The 26,400-nt window shown below is 49.2% G+C and overlaps 2 protein-coding genes and 1 non-coding gene across 9 annotated transcripts in view; 1 reads left to right on the top strand and 2 right to left on the bottom strand.

Moving 5' to 3' along the window:
• Positions 1-4,975: 4,975 nt before the first annotated feature.
• LOC120096116 (small nucleolar RNA SNORA17) lies at positions 4,976-5,109 on the bottom strand. Its single transcript, XR_005492144.1, has one exon. It is a non-coding gene; the product is annotated as a small nucleolar RNA SNORA17 (small nucleolar RNA).
• A 1,952-nt stretch (positions 5,110-7,061) lies between these two features.
• Crcp (CGRP receptor component) overlaps positions 7,062-26,400 on the top strand; it is a 55,009-nt gene continuing 35,670 nt past the window's right edge. Inside the window, exon 1 of one of the 2 annotated variants that reach the window (XM_063270985.1) lies at positions 7,062-7,238. In XM_063270985.1, the coding sequence (XP_063127055.1) occupies positions 7,177-7,238 (62 nt within the window). In that variant the 5' untranslated portion in view covers positions 7,062-7,176. Of the gene's footprint in view, positions 7,239-26,311; positions 26,352-26,400 lie in introns of those variants that run through there. The other variant, XM_039089011.1, reaches the window with a different exon arrangement.
• On the bottom strand, positions 8,921-26,399 carry Asl (argininosuccinate lyase). Of its 6 annotated transcripts, none has more exons than XM_006249245.4 (18): positions 26,260-26,396; positions 22,250-22,307; positions 21,225-21,536; positions 17,152-17,346; positions 16,335-16,418; positions 16,066-16,122; positions 15,841-15,938; positions 13,592-13,669; positions 13,400-13,477; positions 12,236-12,288; positions 11,377-11,439; positions 10,804-10,918; positions 10,574-10,658; positions 10,399-10,458; positions 10,079-10,162; positions 9,493-9,573; positions 9,281-9,387; positions 8,921-9,128 (listed from the first exon to the last, which is right to left on the bottom strand). In XM_006249245.4, exons 3-18 carry the CDS (start codon positions 21,234-21,236, stop codon positions 8,993-8,995), a joined length of 1,386 nt encoding a protein of 461 aa, XP_006249307.1. In that variant the 5' UTR covers positions 21,237-21,536; positions 22,250-22,307; positions 26,260-26,396; the 3' UTR covers positions 8,921-8,992. The 6 variants fall into 6 exon arrangements, with proteins under 6 accessions (XP_006249307.1, XP_063127678.1, XP_038945643.1 ...); XM_063271608.1 differs by having other exon boundaries at positions 22,250-22,272; positions 26,258-26,391; XM_039089715.2 differs by lacking the exon at positions 26,260-26,396 and adding an exon at positions 26,010-26,149 and having other exon boundaries at positions 22,250-22,333.

Genomic DNA, 26,400 nt, shown 5'->3' with positions numbered 1-26,400 from the left:
TTTTGCATACTATCTGAGTCTTGGGTATCATTCTTTGGTGAATCACAGATCCTTACAATTATTTGTTTGTTTGGGATTTCTCATTAGTTTATATATTCATTCTACATTTAATCACCTGGCCCCCTTCTCTTCCCCCCCCCCCACAGCTCTTCCCCCAATGCCCCCACTTCTCCTCTGGGAAGGAGAGGCCCAACCACGGGTATCACCCCATCCCGGCAAGTCTCTGCAGGACAAGGCAGATCCTCTCCTACTGAGGCCAGGGAAGGCGGGCAAGTTAAGAAAACAGGGTCCACAGACAGGCAACAGGTTCAGCACTGAGCAGAGTCAATTCTCTGAGTCAGTGACTGGCAGACATGTTACAGCAGCGATATGAAATAGCTGGCGGGCATGGAACAAAATGGCTACGGATATCCTAGGGTGGGGGTAGGGGGTCGGAGTACAGCCTTAGTTACTTTGATGCTGCTATGACAAAATACTGACAGAAGCAACTTGCAGGAGGAAGGATTTGTTTTGGTTCACAGATTCAAAGTAAACAGATGTGATAAAGGAAAAATAAATATAACTTTTGTAGACGGGCCCCTAACAATTCACTTTCTCCAGGTAAGTCCCACCTCTGGAAGGCTCTATGGCCACCCCCACAACAGCAGCCTATGCTAGAGAACACATTTTCAAAGAATGAGCATGTAGAAGACACTTTTGTATTCAAACCAGACAAGCTGGGGAGACACTTGGGCCTGTGGTGGGGTCAGAGAGGAGCCTGTGTTTCTGAGTCTCTCTAAAGGGACAGCCAAAAAGAGCAATGCCCATGTGGACAGCTGCCTTAGGGAGTTCTTGGTGATACCTAGGGAAAGAGGAGATCTGAGGCTATGCTTGGTGTCTTAGGTAACTTTAATTGTCCTAGAGTCATCTAAGAGGAAAGCCAAGACTTAGGAATTGCCTAAGATCATACTGGCCTGTGGGCACGTTTGTAGGGGACTATCTCATTAACTGATGCAGGAGGATGAGGTGGTTTGAATAAGCATGGTCCCCATAGGCTCTTATATTTGAAAGCGTAGACACAAGGAAGTAGTTCTATTTGAAAGGATTAGAAGGATTGGGTGTGTCCTTGTTGGAAGAAATGTGTTTCTGAGGGGTGACACACTATGTCCAGTGGATTAGTTTGTTCATGAATTCTTACAGAAAGAACCATAATTTAATGAGGCAGAACCTAGGAAGACATATGTCACTCCTAGAATGTCTTTGAGGGCTATATTTTATTCCCAGACCACTCCTCTTTCTTTTTTTTCCCTCTGCTTCCTGGTTGCTGTGAAATGAGCAGCTTTTCTCTGTCATGATCCTCTCTGCCTTGCAATATGTATGACCTGAACTAACCAGGTCAGGAAACTACAGACTGAAAAAGTGTGTGTGTATGTGTGTGTGTGTGTGTATTTATGCAGTCATGTATGTTGAAGCCTGTTCCCTTTAACATAACTGTAGCAATTCTGTATTCAGTCTGCATCTTGCTCATAAGATGAAGTTTAGTTCAGGTTCAGACTCCCCAGATGTAATTATTCATAGCTGACACAGAGGAATGCTGCTAGTAAGCCAAAAAGCTCTGATTATAATTCTCATGCTCTGTTATCTCAATGTTCTGGAATTCCCCTGTTCATCACCCATCCACCACACCTCTTACTTCAGTCAGGACCAATCACCTTAAAGGTTAGCTGATAATAGTCTGTCTGGGAAGCCAAAATGTTGTATCCCTTCCCTGCCTTGCCTTTTAAACTTTTGGCCAACCTGGTTTTTCCTACAAAAGGCCTGTCCTGAGAACAGACTGGTACCACAAAATTAGGCTCCTGAATCCTCTCTGTGGTCCTGATCAATCAGTCTTGGGGTGTGCATTCAATAAACTCTTCTTGCTCAACTGAGATCAGTGTTCATATGGTTTGTATGATGATTCCTGAATTCGAACAGTATGTATGTATGTATGTATGTATGTATGTATGTATGTATGTAAATCTCCTACTCCACCTGCTTAACTGTCTAGCCCTTAAAGTCATTCCAATATTGAACCCAACAGTCCTAATTTAGCTTGACTCATGGTCTAGAGAAACTGAGCAGGATGAGGACTAGTAAGAGCTGCATGGGACACTGCGTCTCTATCACCAACTGATGTATTGGTCCATGACTTTTATCTCAGCACATGGGAGGCTGCGCTATGAAGACCACAAATTTCGAGGTAGCCTGGACTCATGGTAAGTTGAGAAGAAATAAAAATACAGACCTATGTCCTCTTCCTTTCACTTGAAAAATTAGAGTTTGGCAAGCATGCAGCTTAAAGCTGACATCTAAGAAAAGATACAAGAGGCTATACTCTACATCTAGCCAAGTAATGGACCCTGGGGACCAATGCTCTGCCAGGCCCACAGTAAGTGGGATCTTACATCCCATGAAATATCCTGAGAGATTTTTTTTAAGGACCTTAAAGACTCCCTCTTCTTTGGCTCCTAGATGGGTAGGGAGAAGCTGGGAGGAGATATGGGAGGTGATCAGGGGCAGAAACAGGGAGATCTCTGAGTTTTGAGCCAGCCTGGTCTAACAGAGCAAGTTTCAGGACAGCCAGGGCAACATAGAGAAACCTTGTCTTAAAAACATGATTTTCAATTATAAAAAAATAAATAAAATAAAAGAAGATATGGATGAAACAAAAAAACAAACAAAAATATTTGCATCTAACAGATACTGGAGAGAGTCCTGGGTCCTTTCCCCACAGGAAGGGACTGGGTCCCCAATCTCACAGCTAAATTTACACGTGCTCTGTTCTTTGTTTCATAAATGATTAGATACCAAAGGTTCACTGAAGAGGAAATTAGACTTGTACCCACCTTCCACCCTTGGAACCTTCCTACGACAGAGAAAAACTATCTCATTGTGGAAGCTATAGTGTGTTGCAGTGTTGTTTGCAAATGTTCATTGCCATGGCTCTTAGGTCTGGTACGAGGCCTCTGGCTTCTGCTGCTCTATCAATACTGGAACCTCACTGAGACTGCTCTTAGATATCCTTTTGCTGCCCTGTGTCATTGAGGTCCTGTAGTATTGGATCTATAGGACCAGTCCCTTTGTGGACCCCAACAATTCATTGATGGCGTAGATGTTGTGGTGGGCCAATTCAAAGCCCTGGATCTGGGCCTGAGAGGTATCTGAGCTGGTCAGCCCACTGGCTCTCACTCTTATGTCCTTGTCCTTGGGTCCAATTCACCTGTAACCCCCTCAACCAGAGCCAGCTCTACCCTGTTGCCCAGTTGAGGTACAGGACCCCACCGATAGTACCCTGCCTAGTTACCACTGTTCAAATTCTGCCCCAATTGTTTGAATTTTGCCCCAATTGTTTTCAAGGTATATAACTCCCTGTTAGAGTCTGCTTAGGGTCCTATCCCCCTTGAAGTGGGATGACCCCAACGTGTCGGAATGATTAAAATCCTCTTGCTTTTGCATCGATCACCCGCCTCTGTGAGTCTCATTCAAGAGGTCCCAGAAGAGGTTCAATTCGGACCTCACAGGGCCAGCTAACACAGAAGGCAAAGGGCGAGGGGGCGGGGAGGAAGGCATCTCTCCCTAGTCTGTGCTATGGCACAGAAGACAAAAGGCAGGACTGGCTCTCCTGTGTTCATACCCTCCATGCCAGCTCACCTGCAACCCCCACATCCAGGGACAGCTCTACCCTGATGCCCAGGTGAGGTACAGACCCGATCTTCCAAGTACTGCAGGAGGTGAGGGCCAGGATGAGCTTTCTTGCTCTTATGATCTCAGGGCCAGCTCTCCTGCCTGCTTAGGTGTTAAGGGGCAAGGATAGGGAAAGGCATCTCTCTCTCACCCCCACTGCCACAAGGCATGGCAGACAAGTTGTGGGGCTAGTTCTCTCATACTCATACCTTTGCGGCTCAGGTATAACCCCCACGTCCATGACCGGCTCCCTGCCATACTGCTTGGGTGCTACAACACATGAGGGACAGGGCCAGCTCTCCCACTTTGATGACCTCCAGACCAATTCTTCTCTCTGCCATAGGTGACGGGATGCTTCCCCCTCACCTGTATCACCACATGGCAGACAAGTGGCAGGTTTAGCTCTTGCTCACATCTTTGGGGCCAGCTCATTCAAATCCCCACAACCAGAGTCAGTTCTACTGTGCTGCTCGGGCAAGGTGCAGGGCCTGCTCTCTGAAGCTCTGCTCTCCCAGCTGGTGAGGGACTGGACCAGCTCTTCTGCTCTCATGACTCCAGGGCAAGGTCTCCAATGATGCCCAGGTGAGGGATGGGGCCAGTTCTGCACAGCCCTCAGATAGCAACATGTCCCCAATCGGCAGCCCAGATCAGGGACATTCACCTGGCTTTTGGTGGTAACAGACTCCTGCTGCTGCAAGGCCATGGATCTAAACATGGCTTCTGGTGGAAGCCCAGCTAGAACCCCACCATGGTCCCAGATGGCATCATCAGTTACTCAGGCCAGTCTTCACCCTCAGGTCTCTAGTTCTGCCTCTCTTCATTGTGTCCACATCCTTCTGTTTCTCTCTTCCATTTCTCCACCACTTACTTGCATCCCTTGGTGGCTCCTAGGGTCTCTTGAATATTTGGGGTCATTTCAGCAGTGGCCTTAGAATTGTTTTATCCCACTTGTGCATTATGGTGCCAAGCAGGGGTCCTATTGGGCATGGTCTGCCCCCTGAGGCCTGCAGAGTGCCAGACTGGTGGCCATTTCAGGGTAGCTTCCTGTTTGGGGCTCTATGGTGGCAGTCTCGTGGTTGTCTCAGGCTTGCTTCTCACCTAGCCTGCCCATGTGGCCCCAGGCAAGGGTCATCTGTCTCAGGCACACTCCCGCCCAGGACTAGCGGTCTGAGGTGTGGTTCTTCTCGCCTCCAGCTTGCTTCCTGTTGTGGGAGCCTGCCTGGGCCTTCCTGGTGCTAGACTGCTGGTCACCTCAGGCTTGCTTTCTTCAGGGAATGTTAGGCTACTAATCATCCAGATGTTCACAGATCAGAACACTGAGCATAGACATGGCCTCTCTCCTCTCTGCTACCTCCTGACGCACAGGTGACGCACAGCAGCTGCACCCATAATGCCTCTAGGGGCAGGAGACAATCCACACTTGAATCTTGGCTAGGAACATCAAATGTGGCTGACTGTTGAAGTGAGCAGTGAAGTAGATGTTTTAAGGAAGAGAATGGTCAGGTAACTACAGATGACAAAAAATTCAAAATGCTTCTGGTTCAAGATCTGGTAAAAATTGGCAGGGTAGGCAAAGCTGTGGGAAGTCACTAGAGACTGACAGGAGAGAAAAGTTGTGTAGGAAGGAACTGTGGACGCTGAGCAGGAGAGATGACTTCGCAATCAAGAGGGCTAGATGCAGGGGTTGGGGATTTAGCTCAGTGGTTAGAGCGCTTGCCTAGCAAGCGCAAGGCCCTGGGTTCTGTCCCCAGCTCCGAAAAAAAGAAAAGAAAAAAAAAAAAGAAGAAGGCTTGATGCAGCTGGGTGGTGATGCTGCCCACCTTTGATCCCAGCTCTTGGGAGGCTGAGACAAGCAGCTGTGAGTTCGAGATCAGCCTGGTCTACAGAGTTCCAAGACAGCCAGGGCTACACAGAAAAATCCTGTCTTGGGGGGTGAGTGTGTGGGGGGAAATGGGGGAGAAAAGGGCTTGATGTTCTTTCTTTCTTTTTATAAACTTTATTTGAGAGGTATTTCTTTTTTTCCTCCCCGGAGCTGAGGACGGAACCCAGGGCCTTGCACTTGCTAGGCAAGCGCTCTACCCTCTGAGCTAAATTCCCAACCCTTGATGATCTTTCAGAGGACCGCAGTTTGGTTCCCAGCACCTAGGTCAGGTGGCTCACAACTGCCTGTAACTCCAGCACCAGGAGACAGATGTCCTCTTCTGGCTTTAGTTGAACACGCACACAAACTCTTATACATAAGCCAAAATTAGTCTTTTTTTTTTTTTTAAAGATGATTCATTATAACAGGGTTGGCATGCAAGAAAGTCCTGGGTTAATATTGTTAGCACTCTGTAACTCAGGCATGGTGGTGCATACCTGTGATTTCCGTGCTCGGGAGGAGACAAGAGGATCAAGGTCAGGAGTTCAAGGTCATCCTGAGCTGAAAGGCCAGCCTCTGCTACAGGAGACTTTGCCTCAAAAAAAAAAAAAAAATGCAAGGAAACAAAAAGCACGAGGAAAAAAATTAAAAATAAAAATAAAGGGAAACAGTTCAGGGTTAAAGACATAGCTTGTCTGCTTGGCTAGCATGCACGAATCCCCTAAAGGTGTGGGCCTTTTTATTTCAGTGGAGTGACCAGTAATAAACGACCCACATAGCTGGTGGTGGTGATTAACGCCTTTAATCCCAGAGGCAGGCAGATCTCCATGAGTTCTAGGTCAGCCTAGGCTTCAGAGTGAGTTTCAGGACAGCAGAGCTATATAATGAGAAACAGTCTTGAAAAACCAAACCACCACCAACAAATAAGTTAAAAAAGTAAGAAAGTTGCCTGTGTCTCGGTAAGAAACCCTAATTAACACACCAGGCATGTCGTTTATCGTAGGTGACCTAGTCTTATTTATTCTAAATTTTTTTTTTAAGATTTATTTTAGTCTGGGTGTTTTTCCTGTGTGTAAGTATGTGCATCATACGTGTGCCTTGTGCAGGTAGAGGTTAAAACTGGATGTTGGATCCTCCGAAACTGGAGTTGATTGGGAGCCACTGGGTGGGTGCTGGACACCAAACGCAGGTCCTCTGTGACAGTAACAAGTGCTCTTAAATGCTAAGCCCTCTTGCTAGCCCCCTTAGTACTGTTTTTTTTTTTTTCTTTTTCTTTTTTTTGGAGCTGGGGACCGACCCAGGGCCTTGCGTTTGCTAGGCAAGCGCTCTACCACTGAGCTAAATCCCCAACCCAGTACTTTTTTTTTTAAAAGAAGTGTTTTATTTAGTTGAGTGTGTGTAAATAGATGCCACATATTTGTGCCCATGGTGACCAGATGAGGGAGTTGGATCTCCTAGGATTGGAATTATGAACTGCCATGTAGGTTCTAAGAACAGAATGTGGGTCCTCTGGAAGAGCAGCCAGTGCTCTTAACCACTGGGACATTAACCAACCAACCAACCAACCGACCCACCCACCCACCCACCCACCCTTTGTGTGTGGGCTGAAGTACATGCCCAGGAGTGCTCAGGCTGTGGCATGCATGTGGAAGTTAGAGGACGACTATGAAGATTGGTAAGTGGTTGTCTCTGGCTTGGTGGAAACCATCTTCCCAGTCTACTTTTGACACATGTGTGCCTGAAGGGTTGGAGATGTAGTTCAGCCGGTAGAATGCTTGCCTGGCATCCATAAAGCCCTGGGTCCTGCCTACCACCAGCAGCACATACACCTACACACCTATGATCCTAGGACCAGGCAGGTGTAAGCAGGAAGGTCAGGAGTTCAAGGTCATCGTTAAGTATTGAGTGAGCTCATGGTTAGCCTGGGCTCTAAGAATCCCTGACTCCACAGACACACCCCCCAAAAACTTCCACAGCACTGCCTGCAGCTCTAGTTCATACTGCCCAGAGTTAAGTTCACAACATGCACACAGACACTGTGTTTTACCGATTTGCTTCCCCAGGAATGCCCGAAAGGTTGCTTGCTCTCTCTAATGTTCTGAGAAGGCTATGGCGAAGGTCCCCCCAACCTGTTCTGTGTGTCCCTCAGAATGGGTTTCTTCCACCCAGGATGATCAGGGTGCTTGCCCTAGCCTCCACATCAGCCTGCCTCCAATGGAAGTGAGGGTTTCTCTCCATCACCCTTTCTTACCTTCACTGGTGCCTCACTGGCATTGTATTTTACTTTTCTCTGATGTGTCTTATTGAGACAGGATCTCACATAGCCCTAGACCCTTGTGATGTCGTTTCTAAAAAAGGTTATTTTCTTTTTTGAGGCAGGGTTTTTCTGCATAGCCCTGGTTGTCCTGGAACCCCCTCTATGTGCCAGGCTGGCCTTGAATTCAGAGATTTGCCTCCCTGTGCCTCCCAAATGCTGGGACTAAAGGAGTGTGCCACAGGGGGTGGAGAGATGGCTCAGGGGTTAAGAGCACCGACTGCTCTTCCAGAGGTCCGGAGTTCAATTCCCAGTAACCACATGGTGGCTCACGACCATCTGTAATGGGGTCTGATGCTTTCTCCTGGTGTGTCTGAAGACAGTGACACATACAAATAAATAAATTTATCTATCTATCTATCTATCTATCTATCTATCTATCTATCTATCTATCTATATATCTATCTATATCTATATCTATCTATCTATATCTATATCTATATCTATATCTATATCTATCTATCTATCTATCTATCTATCTATCTATCTATCTATATATATATATATATATATATATATATATATATATAGAGAGAGAGAGAGAGAGTGCCACCACAGCCTGGATCAAAAAGATTATTAATTTTAAAAAAGGATGTGTATGTGATAAGGAGTGTGTGATGGGCAAGAGCGCAGTACCCATGGAAGCCAGAAGAGGGCATCAGATCCCCAGAGCTGGAGTTCCTGGAGGTTTGGGAGGCTCCTGGGAACCTAACTAGGGTTCTCTGGAAGAGTAAGCGCTGATGCACCTCTTCACCACCCCTTTGTGATGATTTAAGTTTATGATCTTATGTTGATCTTGCATTCATAGCTATGCTGCCTGCACCGGGGCTGGAGTGAGCGGTGGCGTGCGTGCGTGCGTGCGTGCGTGCGTGCGTGCGTGCGTGTCTGGGATTTAAGGTATAGGATGAAAGGACAGAATCAGATGTGATTCTCGCCTCTCATTCCTGTCTCTCTTAGCATTGGTATTCAGTTTTTTCCCTACTTCCTTCAGGACCAGCTCAACCAATCCCCAAGCCCACTCATGAGGACGACAGGCTGAGGCAGATGTTTATGGCGGCCTCTCCAGGGCTCCACTTTATTGGGGCGCAGCTTTGACTGGGTGGAATCTAGGGCTGCTACATCTGCAGCAGGGCCCGCACCTGGCTGATCTGCCACTCAACACTGGACTGTGCTGTGCCACCCAAGGCTGTGTACTGCTCCACGCTGTGGCTGTAGTCCCACACGAGATTCACGTCACTCGAGAACAGGGGACTGGGGAGAAAGAGGACGGGGTCAGAGTAGCCAGGGCGTCCCAGCCTGTGGCTGCCTAACCTAGGGCCAGCTTCCAGGCTGCTGCACCTCGCAGAGGTGGGACTGGGAGGGGTAGGGAGTGAGGGGAGGTTGGAGGGAAGCGTCCGCCATACCTGACGGTCTGCAGCTCCTGAAGTGACAGCTGGTTGAGAGCCACCCCTTTCATCTCTGCCACGACCACAGCTTTCCCTGAGGCCTCGTGGGCCTGGCGGAATGGCATCTATGTACATAGGCAGAGGGTGGTCAGGAGCCTGTTTTCTCCTGTGACCCGAGTGCCCGGCTTTGGGAACACCATTGTCCCCAAGCCCGGTTACTTCACACTCACCCCTTTGCGGACCAGGTAGTAGGCAAGGTCGGTAGCCAGCATGTCAGGGCTGAGTGCCTGTGCCATGTTCTCACGATGAATCTGGAGGCGTTAGGTCCAGTAGAAGGTGAGCTTGGGGGATCCCCTGGAGCCTGCCCTACTGTGTCCTTGGCAACTGAGTTATGCCTCCCACCCCCTAAGCAACCCACTCTCTACTCGAACGTTTTTATTATTAGTTTGCTTTTGTCTTTTGAGATAGGGTTAAGACTTGGCAACGTGGCGGTGGTTGAGGCCCATGCTTTTAGTCCCAGCACTAGGGAGGCAGAGGCAGGTGGATCTCTTGAGCTTGAGGCCAGCCTGGTCTACACAGTGAGTTCTAGGACAGCCAGGGGGACACAGAGGAACCACGTCCCAGGAAACAAACAAAACAAAAAAACCTACTCTAGCCCAAATCTGGGGCTTTGGTGTCTAACCCATCCCATCCCTCTTCCTTGGAAACACATTTGCCTTCCCCTTCCCAGGTTTTCTGGCCTTACTGCCTCCCCTGCAAATCCCTGTCTGGGCGTAGTGGGGGAGAGGTAGGTGAGGTGAGGAAGACGAGTCTTGCCTGCAGTGTAGAGATGACTCCAGTGGCTACTTGGAGGACAGCTGTCATGGTGTCAGACACTTCAAACACAGCCTCCTTGTCTTCCTGAGAGAGGTGTGGCAGATAAGGGATTCTCAGCCCCGCCCTTCACCCAGGCCTCATTCCTTGTTTCACTGGGTACCCTTAGTACCTCTCCGTGCTACCAAGGAGAGGCAGGGTACTTCTGGGGGTGGTCACAGACTGTGTGCCCAGGACTGGACGGAGTCCTTCTAGAAATGTCTGTCGGGCTTCTCGGAGCTCTGAGAAGTATTTATGTGGTACAGACATCCCCAGCTTCATACCTGTAAGTCCTTGTTGTAGGTGCTTGGAAGTCCCTTGAGGGTCATCAGGAGTCCTGCGCACTAAGGGGAGAGTGACGCTGAGCAACTGGGACAGCAGAGCCAGACATGTAGTCCCCTGAGGACCCCCACTGGGTCTGAGGTCAGGAAGCCTCGCTCCCAACTCTGCCCAGCTCACCCGTCCAAACACTCGGCCCGCCTTGCTCCGGATCAGCTCCAAGCTGTCTGGGTTTTTCTTCTGGGGCATCAAGCTGCTTCCGGTGCTGGGGGACAGAGGTGTTAGGACCGATGGGTCTGTTAGTGCCTGGCTGGTCTGCTGGAGGAGGCACTGGGCAGATGTGGGCAAAGGCTGGGGTGCAATGGGATGGGAGGAAAAGGTTCCAGTTGGCACCGAGATATGGGCCTTACCTGTAGGCATCGGAGAGCTGCACAAAGTTGAATTCCTTGGTACCGTAGAGAATCAGGTCTTCTGCCATCCTGCTGAGATGGGTCATGCACAGAGAAGCCCAAAACAGGAACTCAGCTGGAAGGGACAACAGGCCTTTTCTCTTAATTTACTCTCTGTGTGGGTGTTTACTCAGATGGTCAAAGGACAACTTGCAGGAGTCAGATCTTTCCGTCCACCATTCAGGGTTCAGGGCATCAAACTCTGGTTCATCATCAGGCTTGGTGGCATGTATGTGCCTGTTTACCCACTGAGTAATAATCTCCATGTCCCTTTTGGTTGGTAGTCGTTATTTTGGCTTTGTTTGTCTGTGACAAAGTCTTACATAGCCCAGGCTAGCCTCAGATGAATTAGCAGAGGATGCCCATCGATTACTGGTATCCCTGCCTCTACCTCCCAAGTGCTGGGACTATGGGTGTGGACCATTATACGCAGTTCATGAAGTGTTGGGGGAATTGAACCCAGGGCTTCACACACACGAAGCAAGCACGTTACTCTCTGATGTACATCCCCAGCCCTGGACCTCTAGGTCTTACCCACGAAGTCTCTCTCGCTGGTGGCATCCATACTGTTGAGCGTAATGGCTCCAAAGTTCAGTTCTGGAGGTGAGGGAGGAAAAACAGCTAAGCTGGAAGGCAAGAAGTGCCCAAACCTGGATGCCCGGCCTCACCCTTTGACCCCTTCTTGGAAATGGGAATCAAAGAAGGGTATGAGGTGGGGAAAAGCGTCTCTATATAGAGCTTACAAGAATGGAAGGGGGCCTAAATATTCTCAACAATAGGGACCCCTGACATAGGCAACTCCATTAATCTCAATACCCATGGGCCTCCCACTGTGGGCGGAGCCGAGGTTCTGGTCCTTACGGATAAGCACTGGGGACCCAGAAATGTCACACAGGTTATACTATAACCTGTTTTCTGCCCAGAAGCCTGGGAATGGTTGTGGTTGGTGACCGGGTGATTTTTTGCACTGTGTAGCTGAGACCACACCGGATCCTCCCCCAGATCCTGATCAGGAGCTGGTCAATCTGTAGAACCCATGTTTATGGAAGCTGTTGCATGAACTTTACAAAGAGTTTCAATGCAATCGTTTCTTAAGTTTTATTGTGCACATAGGATTGAGTTAGTTGTCATCGGGAAAATTTTTCACCAAATTGTGCTGTGTTTAAATGTGCCTAAAATAAAGCATCGGGGCCAAACTCTCGAAGCCTGAACCAACACTAGCTGCTGAGTGGTATTGAACCTACGGCCCTGTATGTTTGATACTCTTTGGTCCCATAGTGTTTTCCTGTGGGCACAAGTTGTCTGGGCCTCCCACATGTCATCTTGTGTGTCTTTGAGACCAGCAGAAGCTAAGAGTGACAGTCTCTAGAGAGGGATGAGCAAGGTGCCTCACCTGCACAGAGGAACTCCCGGTCCACACCCAGAGGGTTGCCTGCAATGGCCCCACTGTAGAGACAAGGGTTCACAGAGACTGAGGTTCTGGGCACCATACACATGCAACCCCCAGAAGCAAGCCTTAGTTTCTTAGCCCTTTTCTTGGCCTGGTCACCTGAAGGCCCAAAGACTTTCACCATGCATGGAACATGGTGTGGGCTGGGAAGCTGGCTGGCGTGCCAGCATTTTTCTTGTTTGGTTATCTCCATGTCTGAAAGGTAGAGTGGGGTCTAGTTCTTTTCTATTAAAAATAGTGTGTGTGTGTGTGTGTGTGTGTGTGTGTGTGTGTGTGTGTGTGCGTGTGCTTTCTTGTCTGTATGTCTACATTTAGGCATCCACAGAGGCCAGAAGAGGACCTCGGAGCCCGTGGAACTGGAGTTAGAGGCACTTGTGAGCCACCCAGCGTGAGCACTGGGAACTGAACCTGGGTCTTCCGTGAAAGCAGCCGGTGCTTTTGGCTTTGCTTTAGGGTTTTGCTTTATTTTCAAAGACTTGTTTTTATTATTTTTACTTATGTGTGTGTATATGTGCATGTGTGAGTGTATGCCACACGTGTGCAGTGCCTGTGGAGGACAGAAGGGGGCGCTGGATTTCCTGGAGCTGGAGTTACAGGTAGGTTGTACACCGCCCAGTATGGGCGTTGGGAATTGAACTTCAGTCGTTTGGAAGAGCAGCAAGTGTTCTTAACCACTGAGCTGTCTCTCTGGCCCACACTAAAGTTTTTAATTAGCGTGTGTGTATATGATACATATGACTTCATTATGGCATTTACATACACATGTAGGATGTATTTTAATCATATTCGCTCTTCCATTACCCTCTCTTGTCTTCTTCCTACCTTGAGGAGTCCTTCTTCTCAACTCCCATATTTCATGTCTTTGTCGGTGACCCAGTGAGTGTCACTGAGGTTGCTAACAGGCCCATGAGCACAGTCAACTTAACCACTGAAGAAATGCCCCTCCCCTAGCAACCACGACTGTCTAATATAGACCCTGAGGAAGGGGCAGGGCCTCACAAGCCCCTCCCCTCTAATCGCCATGCTCTCCTCAGCCTTGTTGATTGAGTAGCAATACGCCCTCAGCTTCCATCAGGCCTTGGGGGACACAGAGGACAACTGCCTTACCTGCCCAGTGGCAGGACATTGATCCGCTTCTGCACCTCCTTCAGTCTCTCTAAATCTCGTGTCAGCGCAACGGCGTGACTGTGGGAAATAGGTATTAGGGGTGGATGGTTGATGGCCGGACACCAGGGAGCAAAGCCCCTTGGCCCCAGGTCGGGGCAGCTTCCTACCGACTCCCTGCTCCGCACAGCTCACCTCAGGATCCAGTGGCTCCAGCGGATGGGCTGAGCTCTCTGCAAGTGTGTGTACCCAGGGAAGAGGACTTCACACTCCCTGTGGTAGGGGAAGGAACAGGACTAGCTTAGGACCCCTGGAACCCCTACAGGGCAGGCTCTTTTCAGGGAAGGTAAGAATAGACCTGTGGTTCTCCGCCTAAAAAAGGGATCAGATGCTCACCATGGGATAAAACCCGAAAGTGAGTCAGTGAGTTCAAAGACTAAACCAGGGAGGGCATGATGATGCGAGTCTGTGGTCCCAGTGCGGGGGAGTTTGAGGCAGGAGGATGGCCATAAGATTGAGACCAGCCTTGGCTATATGGTGAGTTCGATGCCAGTCTGGGTTACAGAGGAGACCCTGGTGTGGTGGTAGACACCTGTAATCCTAGCGATTGGGAGGCTAAAGCAGGAGAACCAGGAGTTCAAGGTCAACTTCGGTTACATAGGATTTGGAGCCAGCTTGGGCTGTCTTTAAAAAAAAAAAAAAAAGGTTGGGGATTTAGCTCAGCGGTAGAGCGCTTGCCTAGGAAGCGCAAGGCCCTGGGTTCGGTCCCCAGCTCCGAAAAAAAGAAAAAAAAAAAAGAAAAAAAAAGAAAAAAAAAGAAAAAAAAAAAAAGGACAGGACAGGAAAGTGAGAAAGAGGAAGAAAGGACATCTGAGGCTAGCCTGGGTTACATAGCAAGCCCCAGGCTACCCTTAGTGTCTAACCAAAACTATTTTGATTTCCTGTATTCACTAACCCTCACATCCCTATTCTTCCCAGCAGCCCACGCCTACCTCAGGTCACATCCCTTTGTATTCACACTTAGCTGAGGTCTATGAACAGGGTACACAAAGTTAGGAAAGGGGAGACGCCGTCCCTGATTCTGATGCCACCTAAGATATTTCAGGGTCTCCTTTGTCAAGTCTGAAGGGGGGACACAGCCAGTCCCAGGGACATTAGAACGTGGATGCATGGGATGGGGCTGGAAGGAGGCAGCCTTTGGCTCTGTCATTTGCCTTCCGTGTAGGGTGGGGTGTGAAGTGAGAGGGGACAGTCTGGATGGAAGAGTGTCTGCCTGCTTTGGGCTCAGTCAGGCCCTTTCCTTGGGCACCTGGAGCTTCAGTCTCCAAAAATCCTTAAACAGTCACTGGCTGCCATCTGGTGGCCTTTGGGTCACCCTAGGTAGGGGATGGAGCTGGTAAATCACACCCCGCTCCTTATTGTCCTGGGAGCTCTGAGCCCATCTAATATACCTCAGGGCCTCATGTTCAATTCTCCTCACCCATGCCATCTAGGTCTTACATTCAGAGGAGAACAGAGCCTGGTGGCCCTCTGGGACTCCAGGTGTCTGCTGTAAGACTCTATCCTCTGAACCAAACTGCTGCCATGTTTATGAGAAGAGTTGAGCCTGGCACAGTTGGGCCTGTGGGACTGGAAGGACAGCTTATTGGTTAAGACCACTTGGTCTTGGGGCTGGAGAGATGGCTCAGCGGTTAAGAGCACTGACTACTCTTCCAGAGGTCCTGAGTTCAATTCCCAGCAACCACATGGTGGCTCACAACCATCTGTAATGGGATCTGATGCCCTCTTCTGGTAACATCTAAAGAGAGCTACAGTACTCAAATAAAGTAAATCTTGAAAAAAAAAAAAAAAAAAAAAGAAAGAAAGAAAGGAAGAAAGAAAGAAAAAAAAAAGACCACTTGGTCTTGCAGGAAGACTTGGGATTTGATTCCCAGACCCCGCATGGTGGCTCATGGCTATTCACAGCTTGAGTGAAAAGGGGATCTGATGCCCTCTTCTAACCTCCACCGGCACCAGGCATGCAGGTAACACACATACATCTATGTAGACAAAACACTTATACATATAAAATAAACAAATACCCTGAAAAACAAAAACCCAAACCCAACTGGGCCTGTGGAATATTGACATTCTCTTCCTTTAGGAGGGTGTGGGAAATGTGGACCTTCACTTGGGTATTATTTTCTTCCTTCCAGCCACTCATATGCAATTCTGCCCTAGTTGGACATGGACTCACCTCTGGTCCCAGGAGGAGCTAGAGTATACAGACCAGGGAAGACGAGGGAAGATCAGGCCCCTATCTATTCTGCAGCCCTAGGGGAACCATCACCCATGCTGTGTGCAGACCTTCTGGCATAGCTGGTTTAGGGTTACCCACACTCGACTCCTTGCTTAGCTCCCCTCCAAGGAGAAAATTCCTGTGACGGTATCCACAGGAGACTTACGCCTCTGCCCGGTCTACCATGGCTTCAATGAGCACCTTGAGGAAGGTGGAGAGTTTTGAGCAGGTTTGCCTCATCCACAGCCTGAGGTCCGTGACCACCTGTGGAGAGGAGAAGGCCAAACTCAGGGAGTAAAGTTTGCTGCTCCCCTAGAGAACCAGGGTGGTAGCTGAGCACCAAGAGCCTCCTGGTTCCCGCAGTTGAAGAGGGCAGAAGGGGCAGCGACACCTGGTCATTGCGACTTCTGCCTGTGTGTAACTTCCCTGCAGCTTCACCAATGAGTTCCTGGAATGGAGAGGCATAAGGTTAGGAGCTCCCTCTTTGCAGCTCAAGCGGTGACGTTCAAGTCAAGGTGGGGGTCCTCGCCAACCCAGTGGCTCTCCTTCCCTATGCCAGGGACCCCCATCCTGCCCAAGTCTCTTGCCATTTCTACTCTGCCTAGTGCCTGGATAAGGTGAGATAGGGAGAGACCAATTACAAAGAAGGGTACATCATACCTTCAGGCGCCGCTCGTTGGCCGTGTGGATGTCTTCATCATTAGGGTACAATTTGAAGATGCCTTGGGCCCACTCTTCAGCCACCTGAACAACGTAGCAGCAACCCAGGGTATCAGGTTGATTAGGCATCAGGAGCCAGGCGTCTCCCTGCCCTGGTCCCGCTTCCGCTGTGGTTAAATGCCCTTGTATGGAAGCTGACCTATAGAATACTTCCCCATCCCTGAGGGATGATCCCAGACCCAGTCCACCTTGGTCATGAGCAATGAGAAGTCATTAAAAGAGAGAGTTTGGGGTGGGGTGGGGGTGGGGTTAAGAGCACTGGCTGCTCTTCCAGAGGATGCTGGTTCAATTCCCAGCACCCACACGGCAGATCGCAACTGTCTGTAACTCCAGTTCTAGGGTATCCGACATCCTTATACAGACATACATTCAGGCAAAACACCAATGCATGTGAAAGAAAAATAAATTAATAAATAAAAAGACTATAGCACCAGTCATCTGCAGCAGTTAAGTATAGTACTCATCTACTTACGATAAGGTCACACAACAAACCTGGAATTCTACAGCTTGTGCCCCAGGATGTGAGAGCCGGGCCAAGGCTCAGTGATAGAACAGAACACTTGCCTAGAAATCTCCCACTGAGGGGTGTGGGGCGTGGCTCGGCGTAGAGCATTTACCCAGCACGCACACAGCCCCGGGTTCGATCTCCAACATCAGAAGGAGTAAATATAACTGAATGTAGTGCTTAGGGATTTTGGCCAGGAGCCTGGGTACCCATGGCAATGGATGTAGGGTGTGGCTTGTGACTCGTGACTACCTTGTCCAGGCCTTGCAGTATCTGCTGCATCTCAGCTTTGGTGAGAAGCCCTGCCTTCTCCAGGCCCCTGCTGTAGGCCTTGCTTCCCTGCAGGTCCACATTCCACAGATGCCGGTCATAGGCGATAGATGAGTTGAACTTGTCCATGGTGGGGTCGACCGAGCCTGCAAATCGGCCACCCCATAGCTTCCCGCTCTGGCCAAGAGGACAGAACAGAACAGACTCTCAGAAAGGACCCTTAGAAGAATTAGTCAGAGAGGGTGGGAGGGGGCCGGGCAAGGGGGGGAGCCGCAGCGACGGCGGTGTAGGCATTAGACATTATTCTCACTGGGCAAATAGGGCGACCGAAACTCAGAGGCTCGGGAACTAGTGGGTGGGTAAGGGGATATGATAAACACAGAAGTCAGGGTTCTTTCTCACCACATGGACAGACCAGGGGGATGGTGACTTTCCTGGGATCACACCAAAACTACCTTTCTTTAACTGACAGATCACATGGTGTGGTTGTTGGTGTTTTGTTTTGTTTTGTGTTGATTTTCCGAGACAGGGTTTCTCTCTGTAGCACTAGCTATCCTGGAACTCGCTGTGTGAACGCCAGAGGTCAGTGTTGAGTGTCTTCCTTAATCGCGCTCTACCACATTACTTATGACTAATATTTATTGTTATTATTATTATTATTATTGGTTCTTTTTTTCGGAGCTGGGGACCGAACCCAGGGCCTTGCGCTTCCTAGGTAAGTGCTCTACCACTGAGCTAAATCCCCAGCCCCATATTTATTATTTTTGAGACAGGGTGTCTTAGTTAATATTCAAATCATCGCACAGGGCTTCACTATGTGGCTCTGGCTGGCTTAAAACTCACTATAGAGATCGCCACCTTCTGCCTCCCAAGTGCTGGGGTTAAAGTGTACCACCTCATTCTTTTTTTTTTTTTTTCCTTCTTTTTTTTTTTTTTTCCGGAGCTGGGGACCGAACCCAGGGCCTTGTGCTCGCTAGGCAAGCGCTCTACCGCTGAGCTAAATCCCCAACCCCGTACCACCTCATTCTTAGAGACACCATCGCTCACTAATCCTGAACTCATCAATACGGCTGGGCTGGCCCGCCACCAGGTTCAGCTTCTTTGGCACTGGGACCCAGATTCAGGCCCTTACGTTTGAACCGCTTGCACCTTACCAACGATGCCTCCTGAGCCTGAAGCATATCATAGGAGCATTCGCTTTGCTCTGGCTCCGGCTCCAGGCTGTGAGTCCGCCCCCTTGGTGCTCAACAGTCAAAAGGCCTCTGAGCCACAGAAGCAACCTCCAGCATCTCCCCCAGCTCCGCGAGAAGTTCTACACCTGACCTTTAGCTACCTCAACAAAAGCTGGATCTCCTTCAAAGCTCTTCCCCCACGGATCCCTGGGGCCTGTGGGTCAGGGCCAGACAGTCAGAATGGGGAGCAAGTCAGGAGCCTGTAGGGGAAGGCTCAGGAAGGATCCTGCCACTGCCTTCCTTTCCAGATTTCCGGCCTCGTGCCTGGTTTGTTGGTAATAACATCTCCTTAATAAGCAGGACAGCTGCCAGAACAATTAGTACCAACCCACAAAATGGCTTAAGGCAAGCTGAGGTCATCTGCAGTGCAGACCACTGTGCTCTAGGAATGAACTCTAAGCTTCCAGGCACACACTCCCCGACCCCGCTCCTTCCTATATCTGGAATTTAACCTAGGGCCTTGTTTGAGAAACACAGGTGCTCTACCACTGAGCCACGCCCCCAGCCCCTCCCTGGGGGATTCTAGGCAGGGGCTCTACCACTGAGCCACATCCCCAGCCCCTTCCTGGGGGATTCTAGGCAGGGGCTCTACCACTGAGCCACGCCCCCAGCCCCTCCCTGGGGGAGTCTAGGCAGGGGCTCTACCACTGAGTTACAATCCAGCCATATTTTTTGGTTTGTGGAGATAGGGTCATGCTCCGTAGTTCAGGCTGACCTAGAACTTACTACAAAGTTAAAGCTGACCTCAAATTGGTGATCCTACTGCTTCTGCCTCCCAGTGGCTGGGGATACAAGTGTGAGCCATCACACTTAGCTCTGGAAAACTTGTGAAAAGATCGTGGGAAGTCAGAGTGAGGTGTCGCCAGCTGGCCAGTAAGTGGGCAAGGAGCAGTGCGGACAGAGAAGAGAGGGCATTGCTACAGGCTAGGAGCCTGAGAGAAGAGGCAAAGGACACGAGGAGGCTGAGTGGCATGAGCAAGATTCAATTCAAACGCACAAGAGAAGCAACAGGATAGTTACTGTTATCTGGGCATAGTGGTACTCAGCTGCTATACCAGCATCAGAGAGGTAGACGTAGGAGGGTTAATAATTCTGGGATTTTTTTGTTTGTTTGTTTTTCAAGACAGAGGTTCTCTGTGTCTTGGCTGTCCTGGAACTCATTCTATAGACCAGGGTGGAGTTGAATTCATGGAGATCCTCCTGCCTCTGCCTCCTAAGTGTTGGATTTAGAGGCATGAGCAGTTGCAGCTAACACTGCAATTACATCCTTTTACAAAGTGGACACCAATACCCCTACTTCACAAAGGAGCTAAGAGGTCAAGGCTGACCCCGGTGTGCTAATCTGTTTGGCTCCAAAGTCCGGCCCTCGCTCCTGACGCTCCACATGACCCGGCAGCTAAGTAACTAAGGCTGTTGTAACTTGAGTGATGTCAAATCTTTAATCTGAATGATGAGCTAAGAGAAAGGAGGGGACGTGAAGATCAGAAGGGACTGGACATGCAGACATCTGCTTCCTTATGGCCACCATTCATTCCCCTAAGAGCTCAAAGTAATGACTCCACCATACGTCCCTTACAGGTGAAACCCAATAGCTGCAATTATCCCATTTACCAGACAAATCTGTCAAGTCCATGGAAGACCTATGTCTTGCACACCTTTCACTAAATAGGAAAAGAAGCCAGGAGTTTCTGGCCCAAAGGAGAGGGCACTAGGGGGTCACTGGGGCCACGGAGAGAGGTCCCTACCTCCTGGTGGTAAGGGCTCAACTTTTCCTATATGTGGGAACAAATGCATGGGAGGTATCCTCTAGGGCCTGATAAAAGGATGTGGGGTGAAAAGCAGGGTGTGAGGAAGGTGAGGTAGCTCATTGGGTGGAAGGCCCTTGTACCAAGCCTGTTGGAAAGAGAATTCACAAGTCATCCTCTTAACTCCACATGTGTGCTGTGCTCACAGATGTATATGCACTCGTGTACAAACGAACAATCAAATAAACACTGCTAAGAGTAAAAAAAGTAAACGGAAAGTTTTTAGCTCACCCATGGAATCTGAACACTCAGGGAGGGACGCAGAAGAATTATCAGATGTTTGAGGCCAGTCTGGGTAGAGGTGAGCCCCCAGTCTAGCCTGGGCTAAAGTGAGCTGCTCTCTCAAAGAAAGAGTAACAGGGGCTGGAAGAGATGGCTCAGCCATTGAGCATTGGCTTCTCTTCCTGGGGACTCAGGTTTGGTCCTCATCCACATGGTGGCTCCCACATCTGCAAATCCAGTTCCTTTAGATCCCACATCCTCTTCTGATCTCCCTAGGGAGCAGCTACCCACGTGGTGCACAGACGTCTAGACGTGCAGGCAAAACACCCATACTGATATAAACTTTAAATTATTTTTTAAAAAGGGAAAACGCCGGGCTCAGTGGCTCACGCCTTTAACCCTGTACTCTGGGAGGCAGAAGCAGGTGGATGTCTGGGGTCGAGGCCAACCTGGTATACAAAACGAGTTCCAGGACTACATATTTAAACTCTGTCTCAAAAACAAAACAAAACAAAACAAGAGAAAAAAAAAAACCCTACAAAACAAAACAACAGAAACAAAAAAGGGGGAAACAGCCCGGCATAGTGGCCAGTAGTGAGATCATCACAGGAGCCACTTGGCGGCGCTCGATGGGCAGATAACGACGAGAACATCCCTGAGTCTAATCCCAAAGCCAGTCTTTGGAAGTGTGGTCGGGAATTTCAAGATCACTGTGTGGCAGGAGGTGGCCCCAAACGCGGTTCAACCCGACCGGCTCCTCCCCGCCCCTTTGTAAGGTCCCCTCAGTCCTACACACCTCCGATGCCATGTTGGGCGGGTCCTCCTCCTGGAGCTTCTGTCCTACGAATCTGGAAGACAAGACCACACTCACCACCTCGGGTGGTCTACCGGGCAGGAACAGAGTTGGGATACCTGCTCAGCTTGCGGGATGTGGCAGCACTCAGCAAGCGCGCCACTCAGCGAGGCCTCGAGTTCTTTCTTGTTTGTTCCTCTGTCCCACAGTCCCTGGAGTTAGTGGACCAGACTCTCAGGGACCAGGCACCTTCTGGTCTCTCCTGGCTTTTTCTGGTCCGGATGGCGTCTGCTGCCCCTGCCTTGTCCCCGCCTCCTGGAAGAGTAGAACCAATTGGGAGAGGTGGGTGTGACTCATCAATCACGCCTATGGGCGGGACTATCTCTGGTTGAGCTACTAGTAGCAGGAAGAGGTGATTTTTCAGGGAATCAGCACTAGCTGTACTGAGGGGCAAGCACATAAAGTCTGTACTGGGGTGAAGACATGAGAGGCCTGTCATCCCAGCAGCATTTGGGAGGCCGAGGCAGGAAGATTGCTGGGAGTTCCAGGTCTAGGTTGCAGATGAACCTGTTTCAAAACAATTTCAACCCTTGGGAGGCAGAGACAGACGGATCTGCCAGTTCTAAGACAGCTTAGTTTGCATAGTGAGTTATGGGCCAACCAGTACTAGATAGTGAGACCCTGTCTCAAAATAGTGGGCAGAAGGTAGGTCACGTGCTAAATCAGGTATGGTTTTGTATGCTGATCATTCCAGTACTCTGGGAGCTGAGGCAAAAGGCTTGTCGCAGGTTCTAGGCCAACACAGACTACTAACGAAGCATGGTGTGTATGCCAGTAACCTCAGCTTTCGGGAGATTGAAGTAGGAAGATCAGAAGTTCTAGGTCATCCCAAGCTGCATAAAGTAGCTCAAGGTAGCCTGGGTTATAGACCCTATCTCCAATTAAATATTAAAAAAAAAAAAAAAGGCTGTCAGTCAGACTGTGGAAAGAGAACTGCTAAATGCCAAGTTTCCTGGGATAGCACATACCTGTGATCTCAGCAGTCGGGAGCCTGAGGTGGGGATGTCGAGAGTTTGAATGCAGGACCTAGAGAGATGGTTCGGCAAAAAGAGCTAGCCTTGAAAGGTTGGCAACCTGAGTTCGGTCCCTGGAAATTATATGGAGGGTCATCTGTGGGGCTCATCTGTCGTCTCAGCTCTCCTACTCAAGACTGGAGGACTGTCAGGGAGTTAGGGGGACAGCTAGTCTGGAACTCGGAGCAGTGCAAATGCAAGAGAAGCCCTGCTTCAATAAGGGGGAAGGCAAGAACGGACTCCAGAGGGAGAACGGACTCCAGAGGGAGAACGGACTCCAGAGGGCTGTTCTCCAACCTCTACACATGCTCTGTGGCAAGCGGTGCATACACTCCCCTCCCCCACCCCCGATACATCAGTACTTAAGAGAAAAGATGGATCCAGTGAGATCCCTCAACGGGGAAAGATGCTTATTGCCAAGTCTTACAATCTGAGTTTGATCCCAGGACCCACATGGTGGAAAGAGAGTGACTTCACCAAATTTAGATTTCCTCTAAATTCTACGCTTACGCAGGACACACACACACACACACACACACACACACACACACACATACACATGCTACATAAATAGATGTACAAAATAAAAATAAGCACTAAAAAACAAACCCCAAAAGTTGGGATGTAGCCCAGTTGGTATTCTCTAGAGTCTAGAAAAGGATCTTAACAGTCAGTGAGGGTTAATACACAGGGCTTCCTTCAGTCTATCATGGTCATTTCCAAAGCAGGAGGTCTAGCGTTACCGGGAACCAGCATAGGAACATGGCTGGAAGAAGAGTGGGTGGTGGGCCACTGTGGAAACCAGGTATGAGTGTCTGTCATAGAGAATGCATGTTTGTATGTATGTATGTATGTATGTATGTATGTATGTATGTATGTATGTATGTATGCATGCATGCATGTACATTATGTGTGTGCCTGACACCAATGGGAGTCAGAAGAGCATGTCATCGTTCTTGAAACTGGAGGTACAGCTGACTGTGAGCCACTGTATGCGAGCTGGAAACTAAAACTGGATAATCTGCCAAGGCAACACATCCTCTGAATCTTGGCGACATCCCTACAGCCCCGGATGGACTGTGGACATTTTTCATCACCCACAGACCAGATATGCTAGAGACAGCCAAGATGGGACTGGAAGCATTTGGGGAGCATGCGCAGTAGTTGCTAGAGTGCCCGTGTCACACAATGTGGGACTTTAGTCAAACTCGCATGCCTTGTAAATGCTTAAGACTTCTGGCACAGCTCGGAAACGGAGCTCTTGCTTAGAATCTATGAAATGAGGGACTGCTGGCATGGCTCAGAGTAGAGCCCTTTCAGAGTAAGAAGAACAGACAGTCTCACTCTCATCCTGCTAGTATCCCCCTAGGAAACCTCAAGCTCTGGTTCTTCCCTAAGGAGAAAGTTTAAGCAAACTTAGGAGAAACCCAGGGATACAGTTGGTAGAGTGCTTGTTAGTATGCGTGAAGTTCTGAGTTTGATTCTCAAGGCTCCTTAAGGCTCCTTAAAGCTCGCATAGCGGCTCGTGCCTGGATCCTCAGCCCCCAGGAGGTGGAAGCAGGGTCAGAAGTTCCAGGTTAATCCTCCCTCAGCTACATAGGTGAGTTCAAGGTGGGACTAGGCTATATAAGACCCTGAGTCAAGTAAACAAAATGAATGAAAAATATTTAGGAGAGTTAACTAGAGACATCATCACCATCATCACCACCATCATCATATTCATTCATTCTCTCTCTCTCTCTCCTCTCCTCTCCTCTCCGCTCCTCTCCTCTCCTTTCTCTCTTTTGGTTTTTTGTGACAGGCTCTGTGTAACCCTGGCTATCCTGGAATTCCCTCTGTAGACCAGGCTGGCCTTGAACTCGCAGATCTGCCTGCCTCACCTCCTAGGTGCTGGGATTAAAAGCATGCGCCACCACTGTCCAGGGAGGCATCACCTCTATGTGAGTGGAATAAAAAAGTATCAGTAACCGTGAATGTTTCCTCTGTTGTGTGTGTTGAGGCAAGAAAGAACTCTCTATGTAGCTAGACTTGAATTCACTGTGTTGTTCAGGCTGGCCAGAAATTTGACATTCTCCTGCCTCAGTCTTCCAAGGGCTGGATTGACATGTGTGTACCTGGCAATATCTTGAGTTCTAACAGTATTATAGGCACAGTGTTAAATATTTTATATGGATAGTTTTTTTTTTTTTTAATTCTCACGAGCACATCTAAAAGGCGGCTCGGATAATCACCAAGTTCCTCCAGGTGAAGAAAGGAGAGTCTAGGAGAGAAGGAATAATTTGCCTAAAGACACCAAGACAGGAAGTGTGAGGGCTAGACGCCACATCTAGGCATCTCGCATCTAGGCATCTCGGACAAACGTTAACATCTGTCTGGGAAAGCTCTCCAAGATCTGGCCGAGGGATCACATTAATGAACAACCGGTTAACAGGGTTGCCACCGAGCCTCACATGACAATCACCTGCCTTTGCAGTCCCTGGGAAGAAAATAAACACTTGGCAAGGGAAGGCTGGGTGGGGAAACAGCTCAGCGAGAAAGTGCTGTCCAAGCATCCCCAGTACTGCTTGGGCGGTGGAGACAGGAAGATAGAGAGTATGAGGGAATCCTTGGCTACATAGCCAGCCTGAGGCCAGCCTGGGCTCCTCAAGACCTTGAGTCAAAGCAAACAAAACCCAAAACAAAAGCCAGGTAGTTGAAGACATTCACTGGCTATCAACCAGGTTGAGCTCACTGCGCAGGTGCCTAGGTGGAGGCCATTTGAACACGGGTACCAGCCGATTTCCCTGCTTGCATTCCTTCCTCTCTGAATCATTTTGTGGTGGGGCTCTCCAAGGCAGTAGCCTGTCTTCTATGAGTCTATCTCTGAAGCCTTGGCTTTGAACGACCCTCTTTCCACACACCTCAAACACTCCTGGCTTTGGGACGCCTCTTTGTCCATGTTAGTCATTCTCCTGTCTATGCTAGAGTCTAAACAGAGTGTGTCATAGTGATTTATGCCCTGCACTGGTCCCCTTACTGGGTTCTCAGCTAGCATGGAGAGTGTGTATTATTCATGTCTGAATCACCAGTGCCTGAGGGGGGAGGCAATCATTGTAAGATGGTTGACCGACTAACACCATGAACACCATTGTGGGACACACACACACACACACACACACACACACACACACACACACTGGTTTTTATGAGACAGGGTTCTCATGTAGCCTCAGGTGGCCTCAAACTCCCCATGTAGCTGAAGAGGATTATGAAAAACTGACTTTCTCGCCTCCATCTCCAAAGTGGAGGGATTACAGGTATGTGTCATCATACCAGACACCACCCCCCACTTACCAAAAAACAAAACAAAACAAAACTCAAACACAATCACCCGCAAACCATTTTAACATGGCTGAGCAGTGGGGGCTCACACCTTTAATCTCAGCACTGGGAGGCAGAGGCAGGCAGATCTCTGAGTTTGAAAGGCTAAGTAATGAAAATCTGTCTTCCCCATCCCAAATTTTAACGGTTGTATGGGGAAAAGGATCTCTACGTAGTCTAAATTGACTAGAACTCACCATGTTGCCCAGACTGTCTTCAAACTCAAGGCATTCCCCCTGCCTCAGCCTCCTAAGTGCTTAAACTATCTCTCCAGCTCTGTCTCTGTCTTTTGAGACTGGGTTTCTCTGCCTCCCTCTTTCCCCCTTGCTGGAATTAGAGGATTGTGCGACCATACCTGGCTTCTGTTTTTTGTTTTTTTAAACACAAGGTCTCAAACAGCTTCGGATGGCTTGAAAGTAATTAGGTAGGTCAGGCTGGCCAGAAACTCATGACAATTCTCCTGTCTCGGCCTCTCTAGTGCTAGGATTACAGGTGTGGGGCTGCATGCCTGGTTTAGGGATTTTTAACGTGGCCAAGGCAAACCCTAACAAAACCTACACTATGAAAACACCCGACAAGCTGAAATTAGACCAAGGTAGGAACACCTAGAATTAAGGAGGATCCGGGCGAGCCCTGCAGCGATCCCGGCATGCACCACGGCGGTCCCAGAGTGCCTTGCGGCACACACACAGAAACGGTGAGCAGAGCAGAGCTGGCGTAACGTGAGGTTCTTCTCTTCCAGCGGT

The sequence above is a fragment of the Rattus norvegicus genome, chromosome 12 (assembly GCF_036323735.1).
Source record: "Rattus norvegicus strain BN/NHsdMcwi chromosome 12, GRCr8, whole genome shotgun sequence".
NCBI lineage: Eukaryota > Metazoa > Chordata > Mammalia > Rodentia > Muridae > Rattus > Rattus norvegicus.
This window is presented reverse-complemented; position numbering and strand designations above follow the sequence as displayed.

Bases quoted from the DNA above. Each gene is read 5' to 3' on its own strand.
- Asl (XM_063271607.1), bottom strand. The intron at 10,919-11,376 runs GTAAGACCTAGA...TGTCCCTTCCAG, and splicing joins CAGCGAGAGAGACTTCGTGG to CTGAGTTCCTGTTTTGGGCT. The intron at 9,388-9,492 runs GTGAGTGTGAAG...CTATGTACATAG, and splicing joins ACTACCTGGTCCGCAAAGGG to ATGCCATTCCGCCAGGCCCA.